This window comes from Vombatus ursinus, unplaced genomic scaffold (assembly GCF_900497805.2).
Source record: "Vombatus ursinus unplaced genomic scaffold, bare-nosed wombat genome assembly UNPS02001419.1, whole genome shotgun sequence".
Taxonomy (NCBI): domain Eukaryota; kingdom Metazoa; phylum Chordata; class Mammalia; order Diprotodontia; family Vombatidae; genus Vombatus; species Vombatus ursinus.
Genome location: NW_020941197.1, coordinates 8,874,664 through 8,891,113, shown reverse-complemented (window position 1 = coordinate 8,891,113; position 16,450 = coordinate 8,874,664). Strand labels below are relative to the sequence as shown.

Genomic DNA, 16,450 nt, shown 5'->3' with positions numbered 1-16,450 from the left:
AGAGATGGAAAACTGAGGCAGGAAGAAGTTAAATGACTTACCCAGGGTCACGTAGTTGATAAATGTGTGAGGCTGTATTTGAACTCAAGTCTTCCTGACTTTAGGTCTAGTGCTCTAACTCTACACCCTCTAAGCCCTCTTCCATTTGAGGAAGATAGCTCAAATACTTGAAGATAGCTATCATGTCTTTCCTGAAGCTTCTCCAAGTTAAAAATTCCCAGTTCCTTCAACTAATCTTTATGAGATATGAACTTCACATCCAGCATATGAACTATTCATCTCAACTTGTGGTCTACCAATTTGATACATATGCCACCTATGCCTTTATCAAAGTCATTGATTAAAATGATTATGCACAAATCCAAGCACAGATCCCTGGGTCCTCTCCTAGAGATCACATACAGAAAGGGGGCTGGATTTCCAGGGAGCACCTGGATTTGAATTCTGCCACTGCCACTTACTACTATGACCTTAGATAAGCCATGTAATCTATTGGTCCTCAGTTTTCTCATCTGTTAAATTAAGTGGTTGCACTAGATGATCCCTTGCCATTGTAAATTCATGTTCTTATAATCTGTTTCTAAGATTACATGGAACCATCAATGATGCCTCTTTGCATCAGGTCATTTAGCCATTTATGAGTCTGCTTAATTGCACAATCTTTTAATTCACATTTTTCTATCTTGACCACAAGAATGTTGTTTCTATGGGAAAATGTGTTCTTGGTTCTAAACAACTGATTAATAAATAAAATTTTGGAATTCACCATGTTATTTAGTAGAAGTTTTCTGCAATAGGTTTCAAAGGCAAATATAGAGATATGACTTCTAAGTGGTGGAGAGAATTTGATATGATGATGAGTACTTGTATAAGGGATGGAGTTCTTGTGACATAGCCAAATATTGTTCTATATACTCTTTGGGAAAGGCACAGGAAAGAAAGAGAGAAAGACTTTAGGGAAAGCTGGTTCTAGAATATGTCCCTGATTTCCAACTTGGCTTCTCTAGAAACTGAAGAATTTCCCTTGAGTGAAATCAGATATGTTCTCGTTCTCTCTCTCTCTCTCTCTTTCTCTCTCTCTCTCTCTCTCTCTCTCTCTCTCTCTCTCTCTCTCTTTCTCTCCCCTCCCCTCTCCTCCCTTCCCTCCTCTTCTTTTCCCCTCCCCTTCTTTCCCTCCCCTCCCTTTTCTTCCCCTCCCCTCTCTCCTCTCTCCCCTCTCTCTCTCTTCTCTCCTCTCTCTCTCTGCTAAGACTTCATCTTGCTTTCAGTAAAAGAGCTCATTCACATTTACTTTCTGGTATATTCTAATCTGTAGACATTCTCCAATTTGTTTTAGTTATTTTGCTTGGATAAATGGATTTACTTGCTACTCACTATTTGTCATGGTCTTTTGTGTAAATTCCCTTTGGTGGGAAAGAATTGAACTGGTGAGTATAAGCTAAAGTCTAGTAACCAGGGAAGCAGATTTTGTTCTGAACCTATTGTTGTACCTTTAGACCAGCAATATTTAAGGCAAGTGGAAAATAGATATAATTATAGCCTGATATTCCTCTTGGAAATAAATGAGGGAAGGAATAAGTGCTCAACCGTGGCCCTTCTGTTCCCTCAAAGGCAGAAATCACAGGCATTCTTAGAGAGGGATGGGGCAGATTTTATCTAGACTTATCTACCTATGAATACTATGAGCCACACATCTATACATTGAGACAATATAAGTAAACACAAATATCTTACATAGGCACGTACATTTTACATATAAGTGGTTTTGGTATTATTTGCTGGCAAATGTTACTGACATGATAATGGTCTGTAGCAAATATCTATAAGTTTGTCATGTGTAAGAGGGAACTTTTAACTGTTTTCGGCTAACAATGTTATCTCAAAGTGGAATGGGTTGCCTTCAAAGGTATCAAATTTCCTCCCACTGAAAGTCTTTAAGTAGAGGCTGGATGACCATTTGGCAGGTTTCCATCTCTCCGGGTTTTATTATGGGACAATAAGTTTACAAATCTCGAGTGCTGTAAAACTATGAGTTCGTGGTTTTGATGGCTGTTCTCATTGTTCTCATCTTATGTTCTGAGGAGTTCAGACAGTTCTGAATTTCTCTGAATTTTTCATATTCAACATTTCTTAGATTTTTACTTTTAAAAGCCTTTTTATGTTTTCATTTATTTCTTATGGCAACCTGAAGAGCTAAGTAAGGCAGGTATTATTCTTTCAGACATACAGGTACTGAAGTTTTGAGATTAAGTGGTTTATCCAAGTTCATATAATATGAGAGGCAAATGTGAGGCTGGAACCCACATCTCCTCTGTTAGTTTTTCTGTCTGTCCATCACACCATTTTGATTTTTTCAGAAGAAGAGGACAACATAGGCCATGTAAAGCTGTGAGTTGGAAAGGTAGACTGGATGCTTTTGATATTTGTGAAGAATAAATGTATTATTCCTATGGGGTACTGAATTTATATGCTTCACTTCATATTTTTTGAATTGATTGATTTTATGGGGCATAGGCTTAGCATGTCTTCTCATTAAGCCAACTGCATTCCACTCAAATCAATGGCTAATTGTCTTGGTCTCATATTAGGAAAAAGGGATAAAAGGAGGAACAGAGAAATGAAGAATAAAGTAGAAGTCTGAGCTGAATGAGCTAAGAAGACAAGGCTCCAGGGGATTCTTTGCTGATTGCTTGAAATGGATAGACCTAGATAGACTATATAAATCTGGTTTGGTTTAGTATTAAAGTTAGAATGTCTGGGTCCAAAGTCAATACATTTCTAGTGATTCTTTTATGAGTGATTATGAGTATTAAATGATCCCTGTAGGAGGTATGCAATTTCAAATGAAGGGATCTATTTGGAGTAAAGAAAAATGAAGTGTTCTTTTTGGCCTTGTTTCTTTGGGGAGAGAGATTGTTGGATAGAGAATTTGGAGAGTACAGTTATTCCTTCCATGTCGTGGGGGGTAGGGGTGTGACACTCTCACAATCTGGAAAATCTGCATAAAAATTTTTGGTGCCCCCTTTGTACTAGAGAAGGTCTGATTTTTTTTCTTTTTCTTTTATGGGGTGTTTACAGTACCTTATTGTAAAATTCAGGTTAAGTATGTGGTCATAGGCTCTGTGTCATATGCTGGCCTTTGTGAGTCATCTGCAGCTTTGGCAAAACTCCCCCCAAATTCCCATTTAATTTCTTATGCTGACCTGAGATATATCAAAACCACTATGGTGAAAGTCATGATGTGGAAGGGATAACTATAAATAGCTACTATAATACTATGTTTTCACTTTATAGATGAGTGTCACTGCTCTCATTCTTAAAATGCTTTTTTTTTTAATAGTGAAATGCGGGTTTGATTAGGGAAGTAAAATCCAAATCTATCAAAGAAAGCCCACCTGCCCTCATCCCATGTGCTTACTTATAGAACCAACCACAACATTGTTTTTGGAGAGAAAATTTGGTCAAACTTTCAGATTAATTCTCCTTGCCATTCCTAGGCTCATACAGTGTTCTTTTTAGGTGCTCCTCTAATCCAATTAGCAATGCTATTTAACAAATAGAACTAGTACATTTTTGCAATATGTTGTCCAAGGAGTTAGAGAGACAACTCCGAAAATGAGAATTTCAATTTAAAGGATTTATCACAAAGATTCATTTACCTTGACTTGTGCTGTCTGTCTGTCTGTCTCTCTTTCTCTCTCTCTTTCCTGTTAACAAATTGTTAAGAATGATGAGACCATGATGGTCAAACCAGTCTGAATACACTTAATTGATTGAACTATGACTGTGGTCTTGGTTTTGATGGAATACCTAAGAAAATTTGGGCCATATTGACCTACTACTCCCCTCCCTATTTCTAGGCAGGCTTTATTCTGACCTTGTCAAAACCTTTTGTTGAGTGGGTTTAAGTGAGAATATGGATCATGTAATTGAACAGCTAGCCACTAGAGGCAGTATCTAAGTGGATTTTGAAGCAGAAATAGGGCAAAGATAAAGATAAAAAACATTGTGGGAGTTCAGTCTTTTCATTTTAAAGATGAAGACATTAAGGTCCAGGGAGAGCTCATAACTTGCCCAAGATTACATAGGTAATTAGTGGTAGAGCTCATACTTGAACCTTAGTGCTCTGACCCCAAATCCAGTATACTTTCCACTGCAAGGACATAGCTTAGATTTTGTCTTGGTTTCACAAGCGGAAGTTGCATATGTATAACCCAAGTTAACTTATGGCACATAAGGAACAATACAGGCAGAATTTTTAAAAAGATCTAGATTGGAACAAAAAAATCTTTGTATCATACATCTTTGATAAAATTCTAACATCAAGTATTTAGGGAACTAATACAAACCTATATTACTGATCCATTTCCCAATTAGACATGAAGTCAAAAGATATGAACAAAATGTTTTCAAAGAATAAAATACAGCAACCTCGAAGAAATGCCAAATCATTAATAATCAGAGAAATTAAAATAAAAGGTACTCTGAGGTATTACCTCCCACTTAACACATTAGCAAAGAGGGTAAGTTGGAAAAAATTAATGTTATAGGGGCTCTGGGAAGGTAGCTACCTTAATTCATTATTGGCTTACCTGTGAATTGGATAAACTATACTGGAAAATAATTTCGAATTATGTCCCCAAAAAGGATAAATCATTTATACACTTTGATCCAGAAATCCCACAACTAGTTTTATCCTCCAAGGAGACTGATGACAGAAAGAAAAAATCCTTATATACCAGTTTATTCCTAACAGCCCTATTTATAATATTGAAGTGTTAGAAACAAAATATTTGACCAATGACTGGTGAATGGCTGAACAACTTGTAATTGATTAATATGATGGAATCTTATTGCACTATAAGGAATGATGAATATAAAGAATTCAGAGAAAGATGGGGAAATTGTATTATCTGATAAGATTGAAGAAATAACAATAAACACAATGACTACAACAATGTAAATAAAAGCAACGTAACTCATGTCAAATACACTGGACAATATTGGTTCCAAATTATAAAAGTTATAGCATACATCCTTCTTTGCTCTTAACAAGTGGTATATTTACAAAATTAAAAGTAACACGTACTGTGAGTTGCAATGCCTCTATTAGGCAGTTTTACATAACAATTTTTATGGACAGTACCACAGAGGGAAGAAGTTTGGAAAGTCATCAATATGTTTAAAACAAAATGTATCAATGAAAATAAAATGAAATATCAAATAAGAGGTCCCAATATTTTTCACAAGAAAAAGAAACAAGCTGTACTTAGACCTGTGTACTATGTAGTGGAAAGTGAACAGGACAGTGCCTTGTACACGGTATGTGCCTAATATATACTTATTGAATTGACTCAAATTGGCAGGGATTCAGAACTCAACTGAAGTGATTTGAATTGAGTTCTGGTCTTAGCTTTGTTACTAACTAGTTGCATAACTGTAGATAAGTTATCTGATATCTCTGTGTTTCAGTTTCCTTATATGCAGAATGAAGAGGTTGGACTATGTGACCTCTAAAATCTCCTTCTAGCTCTAAAATTTTAATATTTAAAAAAATCTCTGTTTACAGAGATGACCAATTCCCACTTCAAGTTTGATGAATTAGGTATGAAAAGAGTAGACTTAGTCAACTTCTTATATTGTAAATTCCTGCCCTTCATGGTCCCACTCCAATCCATACTTTGGCTTGGGAATCCTTGTTGGGGGAACTGGTGATTATCTTGTTTGAAAATTTTTTTCTTAACATCATTTTATTTACTCTAAACGTCTTCTCTCCCCACTTCCAACTTCCAGCACTGAATCATCAACTCCTGTTACATCTTATGATATTTCAACATCAAGAGGTATGTTTTCACTTTTCTTCTTTTAATGATCAATGCTCTGTCACACTGCAAACAAGGACAAAACTCTAACTTTTAAGCCCACCACTTGGAATTTTCAATTAGTTTGTTCTTCTTCATACAAGGTATAAAAACAGTTTTTTAAAATCGGTATTCTTTATTAGTCATAATTGTTCATTGTTAGAGTCTTGAACTCATAGGACTTACAGGGAGTTTACAAACAAACTTTTACGGTACTATACTGGAAAAAAAACCCTGACTATGATCTTGGCAAGAGATACCATCTACTTTCAGAGGACCAGCTTAGCTAAGTATGGAAGGCACATGACCAGACATTTGGTGTTGAATTCTTTGCCCATGGGGACCCATGAAACAAAGAAAACTGAAGTACATGCCTCATTCTTTGGAGGCAGATTGGCCAATAAAAATGGCACTAGAATTGGGATCAAGGAACTTGGATTTGAATCCCAGATCTGCCCCTTTCTATTTTTGTGACCTTGGATAAAGTATGTAGCCTTATCTTGGCTTTTGTTTCCTCATCTGTAAGGTGAGGGGGTTAGATCTGATGACTTCCAAGTTCCCTTCCCGCTCTAGACTCGGGATCCCTTCTGATTCCAAAGTAGCGGTGACAGTGGCTGAAAAGGAGACAGAGGATGCTAACATCCTAATGGATGAGAACACAGGCCATTTGAGTACTTGTACTGAATATGAATAATTTATGGGAATGGTCAACCAGCAGTCAATAGTTGACCAGCATTTATTAAGCGCTTACTCTGGATCAAGCATTGTGGTAAATGCTGGAGATACAATCAAAGCAAAAAGAAAGACAGATTGTAAAGTCGCTTTCTTTATTTTTTGCTCTGCATTTAGTCTTAGTCGTTAAAGGTTTAGATTTAGGTAATACCATTGAGATACACAGTTTTGTCTGTCTCCACAGATGCTGCAGTCAGTGCATCATCCCCTAGGGTGGTTTCCTTTCAAGGTTCGTTAGACAGCATCTCAGAAACACCGGATGACAGTGTAAGTGATCTCATGTTTGTTCATTACGTGTCCCTCCCTGAGCCCAGGGCTCTGGAAGAATTTTCGTTCAGAATCTGACTATAACTGGGTTGTGTGTGATTAGATTGCCATCACCCGCCTCTCCCTTTTTGAGACTATGTCTTCTCACTCATGCTGGAAATGTGGCAGCCAGTCATGGCTGACCCCAATCCCAATAGTGATTGGCATGGGAGCTTTAACCTGCTCCATTTTTTTCCCATCCTGGGTCAGTTATCCTCTCCTTAAGTTGGCTGATGACTTTAATCAAATGAGGCAATGTAGACACCCAATCAGCTTTAGCCCTATTGTAGATCAAAACTCCCAAACTCAAGTGATCCAGCAGCCTCAGTGTTCCAGCAACAAGAGACCATGGTCATGAGCCACCACACCAGGCTGTTTACTTGCTCTTGATGCTAATCCAATAATGTTGTGAGAGGCAGCTAGGTGGTGAGGTGAAAAGAGCATGGGCTTTGGGAGTCAGGAAGGCCTGATTTCAAATCCTCCCTCAGACACTTTCTAGATGTATGACCTTGGGCAAGTCCCTTAATCTTTAAGTCTCAGTTTCTTCATCTGTAAAACAGGGATGATGATAATAATAGCATGGTGGTTGTGAAGATAAAACGAGATAACACATGTAAAGTGCTTTGTGAACCTTAAAGTGCTATATAAATGTCACCAATTATTATTAATTGATTTCAGTTCACTATTATAATTAGTGTCTGCCTATGGTCATGATTTTTGTTGCCATTTGCCAACTCTTCTTCTTATGTCCCACACCTGAGGCTGTGCTGGAGATATTTCTAATTGTTAAATCTTCAGTATGAGCATTTGCACCTCCAAATCAGGGTGTGATTTATTATTTTGTTAATTATCTAGACTTAAGAAAATTATGGAGGAAATGCCAATAATGTAGATTAAACTTAAAAATGAGTTCTTTCTGAGAGCTGGATGTTAAACATTTCCCAGCATATCCCTGGCTATTCTGAAGTATCTATACATTTCCCTGCATCTTCCTGCTCCCCAAAGGTAGAACCCACTCATAGTTTCACATTTCCCCTTCTTTCATTTACTATTCTTACCTTGTTTGGGGCTACTATTTAGAAAGAAAAGGGGCAGGGGTAAATGGGAGAGGAGAGAGAGAGAGAGATAGAGAGAGACAGACACAGAGACAGAGACAGAGTGAGAGAGTGAGAGAGAGTGAGAGAGAGAGATCTTCCTTCTGTTTTTCTGTTACTCCTTCCCTCAGGGCAGTTCTGGTTGTCCATATTTTTGAAGCCATTCTCCAGTTTCTTTATGTTACCAAAGATTGTGGCAGTGGTATCATTTCCCCCCTTCTCTGCCCTCTCTTCCTCACTTCTCTGCCAGCATTTCCTCAGCTAGTTATTAATCATAGCCACAGAGTTCAGGAAAGCAGGGTCCCTCCCTCCCCAGTGAAGTGTCTGGGCTGATGCTTCGCTTGTTAGACTGATGCCTGAGGCACAAGTGGTTCTCTACCCTGGCTTCCTTCCTTCTTGGCTTTTTCCTTTTCTTTTCTTAATTTTTTTTCTTTTTAAGAACACACAGGAGATTTACTCTTGCTATTTTTCTTTCCCCTTAGCATGTGAGGAAAATACTTATCTGTGGACAGGTGGAACATTTCTCAATTTTCACAATGCTTATCTAAATATAGTTCTGACTTTGCTTCCTTTACATTATCCCTCTGCCTCTGTGATTGCTTTTTTGTGTATACTTGTGTTGTTTCCCTTTTCAAGAAATCTCATTATAGCTATGCTTCCAATATTTGAATTAATACATTATTTATCATCTTTTTCTTGGAAACCCAACTAATTGCATCTTTTTGATTGGATCTGCTATTTACCCCTTCTTTTTAACTCATGTGTTCTTTCCTTTATCTTTCCATGCTCCCTCCATCCTTCTCCTTCTATCATCTTTCACAGTTCTAGCCAGGGCCCATTAGTGAGGCTATCCAAATATATTCTGAGTCTCAAACTTTTATCTCCTGGAAAGGATGGAGAAAAGAGAATTTTGCCACTTCTCTTTTCTGTTAAAGTTTTGCACTAAGTAATACTCTGGGGTAACTAGGTGACACAGTAGATAGAGTAGACCTAGTGTCAGGAGGACTTGAATTAAAAATTGACCTCAGACACTTACTAGCTGTGTGACTCTGGGCAAGTCATTTAACCCTGTTTGCCTCAGTTTCCTCATCCATAAAATGAGCTGAAAAGAAAATGGCAAACCACTCCAGTATCTTTGCTAAGAAAACCCCAAATGGGGTCATGAAGAGTTGAACACGACTGAAATGATTGAACAACAAAACAAGTAATACTTTAGTCTTTACTACTATTGTTTCTAACCATTTGAAACAACTAAATGAGGAATGCATGCATCTGTATCAAGGGAAGATAATAGGAGAGAGTTTGGCACAAAAATAAGGGAAATATAGATGCCTGTTGGTTCACAGAATAGAGCCAGTGAGACACACTACTGATATAATAGCAGAAGTGGATGGACCAGAATAATGTTCTCCAAAGTTTAAGACAAAATAAAATTCTTTAGCAACAATATCCCAAAGTTCTTTAGGTAGAAGGTAAGTTTGTATATGTGGTCCCTCAGTAAAGTGAAAGAAACTCTTTGATGGGGATAGAACAAAGATTCTGGGATTGATGGCAGAAGAGTGGGCAGGTAGAAAGAAGAGATTTGAGTCATGCTTGTTTCCAGCTGAGTTGGAGACCATATGCTTCATGGTATTTTTGAACTCCAAGATGGAAAACCCTTCTCTGAATCTTTCTGGAAATACCTCAAGCCAGATTAACTTGGCCTGGAGATTTGGGGAGTGGTCCATAGGGTTGGAAGGTCTTAACCTATCTGAGTTTGTTGGCTGGTTCTTAAGCCGTGTTTTTATCCACAAGGATTTCTTTTTTGCCATCTTCCTCACCTGGAAAGTATTTAGCTAGTGAGTTTTCCACCCCCAACAAATTGAATTTCTGGTTTGGTCCCATATAAAATACTTTATGAAGAACACTCTCATCCTGTGAAAGATCAGCAATGCAGATGACCTGCTCACTCAGGGTTTCTTAACTTGGGATCCATGGACAGATTTCAGAATGTCTATGACCTTGGAGGAGAAAAAATTTACATCTTTATTTTCACTAATTTCCATCTAAAATTTATCATGCCCTTAAATTATTTAAAAATATTACCCTGAGAAGGGAGTTGTAGGCTTCATTAGACTGCCAAAGACCTAGGACACAAAAAAGGTCAAGTCCCTGTGCTTTAGGTTTTTAGTGATCATGAGTGTTGGATTTGACCAAAGCTGTATGTTTTACTACTTTTTAACAAAATAATTGTCAGAACTCATTGCTATAAGGATCGCACAGCAACTAAATCATGTAAATGTTTGTTTTGGGGGACATTTATTTATATGGGCACACTATTTGCTATTGAATATGGATAGAAGGTTTGATTGTGTAGGATCAAAATACTTAGAAATGAAAGGAATCTTCAATAATTTTTAGTCTTCCTTTCTAAATACTTTGATTCCATATAAATAAATAAATAAGAGGTTCTATAATAAGAGAATTACATTAAAATTTAATTACATTAAAATACATATTAGGCAGTATGATAGAGAGTTGGTCTTGAAGCCATTAAGACCCAGGGTTAAGTCCTACCTTTGATATTCACTTCTCAGTGCTCTGGGGAACTCTAACAAGTGCTAACATTTTGCTAGAGGGAGCTTCCTCACCTGAGAGTTCCCTATAAAGGTGAAATAACAGGTCCAGTCTCCATCCTTTAAGAGGCTCATTTTATTTGAGCATGAGGCCACTCTTCTGGAGTGGAAATATGGAGAGAGCATTGGACCCTAAGTCAGAAGGCCTGGATTTAAGTCTCTGCTGCTCAATAGTTGTATGACCTTGGGCAAGTCATTTAACCTTGAACATTTAACCTTTCTGAACCTCAATTTCCTCAAACAAAAAATGGGCATAATGATATCTTTATTTATCATTGTGCCACAAGATAATTGTGAGGATTGAATGAGAAAGAAAAATTATTTATACCTGTAGAAATCCGTACAAATATCAATGATTGTTATTGTTGCTGTGAGTTAACTTGTCATTTGCCAGGTATGTTTCTGAACTAGTCATGATGGGTTATCTCTATCTCTTAAAAAGAAACAATTTACACAAGGACAACTCTGTAATTTAGAAGTTCTGGAGAATGGAATCTTGATTAAAAAATTAAAAATCCCCGCACATCTCTGCACCTTGGTTTTCCTATTTGCAAAAGAGAGATAATATCTATAGTGGAGACCAGGTGATAAATATTTGTTGTGTACCTTGAGATCTTCAGAAGGAAGGCTCTGTATACACATGTACCTAGTATTGTACAATGAGCACTGGACTAGGGAGATAGAAAACCCAGATTTGGATTTGAGCTCTACTACCAACTGTGTGGCCCTATGCGAGTCACTTTGTCTCCTTTTTTTTGGCCTGAGATTCATCTATGAAATAGGGTGTGGGAATGGAGAATCTCTAAGGTCTCTTCTAGCACTAACATCTTATGGTTCTAATTTCTCGGTACCTCATTAGTCACAAATGGAAAATGACAAAATAGAATCCATTCATTTATCTCTCCCCTCTCCCCATGATCCTCTGTGTTCCAAAATCAAATACTGTAGAAATGACCTTTGAATTACCTAGACTACTGCTTCTTTCAATCATGTGGATAACAGGGAGTTGTCTTTAAAATCACCATCTCAGTAATTTTGCTTTTTTCCCTTCAATCTAGATTAACAATGAGATAGAGACTTCGAGAGAAAAACCCACAAAACTGGCAACTGAACAGGTTGCAGAATTCAGTATGCACCTTTCAGGGAAGCAATTCAATGATGAGCTCCAGGACCCTTCCAGCCTGCATTATCAAGATCTCATGCAGCAATTTATTTCAGAGGTTTGTGTCATTATAACTGGATAAGAAGAATGTTTGGGAATAAACCACTACTTTGGTTTCTAAGGTCTCCGTAGTATATTGAGTATATACCTAAGCATTAGATTATATCAATAATTGTTTCCTTTCTTCCTCCCTCTTTCTCCATCACTCTCTATTTTCTTTCCATCCTCTCCCCTCCATTTCCTTCTCTTTCACTTTTCTCAAACATTTTGGTTCATGGAATTCCTTGGTCTAAATGTAGACAAGAGTTCTGTAGGGCTTGAGTTCAAGGACTCTTTTAGTCAAAAAGTAAGTCATAATTAACATCTTTTTTTGTAAGATTTTGTTCCTGGGGAGTAAGGATTTGAGTATTCATATCTTCTTTCTTCCTTCTAGATGGTGGGATTCATCACTCCTTTAGATCAATGCGTTTTCCATTCTCATATGATGGGGTTCTCCTTGGCAGTGATAATTCCGTTACTGTGGGTTAATTTCCTATGGTACATTCTGAGCACACATGGGAAATAAAAACTTGCATCCTAGAGCCAAAGAGAATCATCACAACCATCATATGTGGCCAGTATAATCCAAACTGAATTTTCCTAGCTGTACAGCCAAGGAGTAAGACTGTATGGTATGTGAAAGAAACGTCAGATGGGACTGGCCACTCGGCATCAAGAAATATCTTGGATTGTCTGCCTAGCTCTCTCTGCCCTTAGATGAAGGAACCTTAAAAAACTCTTAGCATTTGAATCTGTGATTGAATTGTGTGATTATGGAAATGGAAAAAAATCTAACATTCCAAATACATCTTGATCAAGGTATATCTGGGGTACTACATGATCTTTGAGTGGTAATGAAAAACCTCAATCTGACCCTAAATATATCATCATCATCTTTTAGCTGAATTGAAAATTTCTACCATCAGAGTTCTTCTTTTGGGTTAAAAAGGAAAGTGGAGAAGGAGATCAAAGGGAAAGAGGGTACTGTCTGCTGGAGTTTACTATGCAGTCCACATTTATTACCTGAGAGGAGATGATGGAGGCCTTTTGGTGTCCAATTCTAGTATGTTCATTGCCATGGATTTTGGGGTCTAATTATCTGTTTGATACTTTGATGAACTTTGTCCTTATGGATTGAGGTATAAGATAGGTCAATTTGAGGGGAGTAGAGGCAAGCCTTAGATGATTGGACCATGGCAGGGACAACACAAATGATAAGGATTGGGGTGGAGGGAAGGTGGGGATAGCTAAGGAAAGTAAGAAAGAATAATTAGAGCAGCATAATCCCAGAATAGGAGTATATAATAATAATAACGCTAACAATGATGATGATGATGATGATATGGATAGAGACTAGACTTGCGATTTCATTTGTATAAGGAACTCCTAAGTGTGGAAGCTCACTTTACCAATGTAGGTCATTACTTTCTCTGCAATTTGTAGTCTTAAAATGTTGCCTAGACCAGAAATGTCAAGCATGCAGACCACAGGCACAGGTGGCCCCCTATATTCCTGAGTGCAGCCTGAACCATATTAAGATGTACTTGGGAAATATTTAACAAAATAAATAAAAATACAAAATATACAAAAAATAAAAATACAATAAAACATAGACATTTTAATATGTTGTTTTCTAAGTCAATATGGGGCCTGCAGGGATCCTTATGTATGTTTAGAGGCCCCTGTTTCTAGCTGAATTTGACCCTACTGGCCTAGAACACTGAGAAGTTAAATGACTTATTCAGAGTCACACAGCCAGTCTGTGTCAGAGTCACACAGCTGAGCCCTTTGAGGCCAGCTTTCTATCCACTATGGCATGGCTGCCATATAAAAATCAATCAATCAATTAGCATTTATTAAGTACCTATTATATGCCAGGCACTGTGCTAAGCACTGGGGATACAAAGAAAAACAAAAACCAGTCCCTGCTCTCAAGGAGCTCACAGTCTAATGGTGGAAATGATATGATAATAATTATGTACAAACAAACTATATATAGTATAAATTAGGGGTAGCCTCAGGCAGATGATGATGATAATAATACATCCCTGTGCAAATAGTTTTTAAAAAATCAAATACAAAAGAATTATGATAGGACAGCAACTTGCCCAAGATTCTTCTTTTTCATCTGAACCCTAGTGAAAAAGATGAGAACAACATAAATAATAATACTAACAACAACAACAGTTAGCACTTGCTTGATGCTTTGTGGTTTTTTTCTTCGTATATTTTCTACATTCTTTAAAAATTTTTTTTTGAGTTCTGAATTTTCTCCTTTCCTTCTGCCCCCCCACTGAGAAGGCAAGTAATATATCAGTTGTACATGTGAAATCATGTAAAACGTATTTCCATATTAGCTCTATGTAATTCTTCCCCCTGAACCAATTCTGATGAGAGTGAGGTTCAAGCACGGCTCTCCTCAACCATTTCCCCCTCCATTGTAAAAGCTCCTCTTTACGTGCCTCTCTCTGGTGAGATAATTTTCCCCATTCTACCTCTCCCTTCTCTCTTCTCCCAGTGCATTCCTCTTTTTCAGCCATTATCATTATTATTATTATTATTATTATTGGAGATCATCCCAACAAAATCGACTTGTGCCCATACCTTTTGTCTATGTAGACAGCTTCTAACTGCTCTAATGAACTTCTTAGAAATTACATGTATCACCTTCCCAAAAAGGAATGTAAACAGTTTAACTTATTGAGTCCCTTGTGATTTTCGTTTACCTTTTGATACTTCTCTTGAGTCTTATGTTTGAGAAATGCAAATTTTTCTATTCAGATGTGGTCTTTTCATCATGAAAGTCTTCTGTTTCATTAAATATCCATTTACACCCCTGAAGGATTGTACTCAGTTTTCCTGGGTAAGTTATTCTTGGTTGTAATCCTGTCTCCTTTACCTTCCAGAATATAATTTTCCAAGCCCTTTGCTCCTTTAACATGAAAGCTGCTAAAACTTGTATGATTCTGACTGTAGCTCCTTGATATTTGTTTTTGTTTTTTTGTTTTTGGCTAGGCAATGGGGTTAAGTGACTTGCCCAGGGTCACACAGCTAGTAAGTGTTATATGTGGAGGCCGGATTTGAACTCGGGTCCTCCTGAATTCAGGGCTGGTGCTCTATCCACTACGCCACCTAGCTGCCTCCATTCCTTGATATTTGAATGATTTCTTTTTGGCTGTTTACAATATTTTCCTCTTGACTTAGGAGCTCTGAAATTTGGCTATAATATGCCTGAGAGTTTTCATTTTGTGATGTCTTTTAGGAGATGATCAGTGGATTCTTTTAACTTCTATTTAACCCTCTGGATCTAAGATATTGGGGCAGTTTTCCTTTCTAATTTTTTGAAATATGATGTCTAGGGCTCTTTTTTGAATCATGACTTACAAGTAGTTTAATAGTTCTTAAATTATCTCTCTTCAGTCCATTTTCCACTGAGATTCAATTTCACATTTTCTTCTGTTTTTTTTTTGTTATTTTGATTTTGGTTTCTTATTTCTTGATGTCTCACGGGGTAATTTTTAACATTTATTTTTAAATTAAAATATTTATTACATAACATAGTATATTAAAAAAGATTATTGCATATGAAATTGTGAATCTATTATGTACAACTTTTGCTATTCCTTTTAAATATATCATAAAGTTATTATGCAAATTTCTTTTCTTTTCCTCCCTCCCCACTCCAGAGATGGCTACCATTAGACAAAAATATGTATATATATATAAAATCATTCTATACATACTTCTACTTAGTAGTTCTTTCTTACCAGATAGTATCTTCCATTATATATGCTTTGTAGTAATTTGGTTATTTATAACAGTCAAAATGATTGTCACTCAAAGTTGTTCTTAAAACTTCTTAAAATTGCTGTTATTATATATAACTTTCTCTTGGTTCTGCTCATTTCACTCTTCATTATTTTGTGCAAGTCTTTCCATGTTTTTCTAAGATCATCAAGCTCATCATTTCTTATAGCACAGTAGTATTCCATCACAATCATATACCACAGCTTGTTCACCATTCCCCAATTGGTGGACATTCCTGCAATTTACATTCTTTGCTACAAAGAGAGCTGCTATAAATATTTTAGAACACATAGCTTCTTTTGCTTTTTCCCTAATCATTTTTGGAAATAGATCTATTAGTGGTATTTCAGGATCAAAGGGTATAGACAGTTTGATAATTCTTTGGGCATAATTCCAGATTGCTCTCCAAAATGGTTAGAGCAGTTCACAATTCTACCAACAATGAATTACTGTCCCAATTTTTCTACATCCCCTCCAACATTTGTTGCTTTCTTCTTCAATTATTTTAGCCAATCTTATAGGTGTAAAATGACATCTCAAGGTTGTGTTAATTTGCATTTCTCTAATAAATAGTGATTTAGAGCATTTTTTCATATGACTATAAATAGTTTTGATTTCTTCAGTAGAAACTGCTAAATTTTAATTTTTAAGGAATTATTTTCTTCAGTGAGATTTTGTACCTCCGCACCCCTACTCATCTAATTCTGCTTTTTAAGGAGTTCTTTCCTTCAGTGAATTTTTGTACTTCTTTTACCATTAGGCCAATTCTGTTTTTTAGTGTTATTTTCTTCAATTTTTTGTGCTTCTTTTACCAAGCTGTTGATTCTTTTTTCG

The 16,450-nt window shown here is 36.8% G+C and overlaps 1 protein-coding gene across 1 annotated transcript in view; it reads left to right on the top strand.

Annotated features, from left to right (window-relative positions):
• Positions 1 to 16,450, top strand: part of IMPG2 (interphotoreceptor matrix proteoglycan 2) — a 97,473-nt gene that overhangs the window by 34,197 nt on the left and 46,826 nt on the right. Inside the window, exons 6-8 of the mRNA XM_027868555.1 lie at positions 5,794 to 5,843; positions 6,778 to 6,860; positions 11,667 to 11,828. Coding sequence (XP_027724356.1) covers positions 5,794 to 5,843; positions 6,778 to 6,860; positions 11,667 to 11,828 — 295 coding nt within the window. The remainder of the gene's footprint in view (positions 1 to 5,793; positions 5,844 to 6,777; positions 6,861 to 11,666; positions 11,829 to 16,450) is intronic.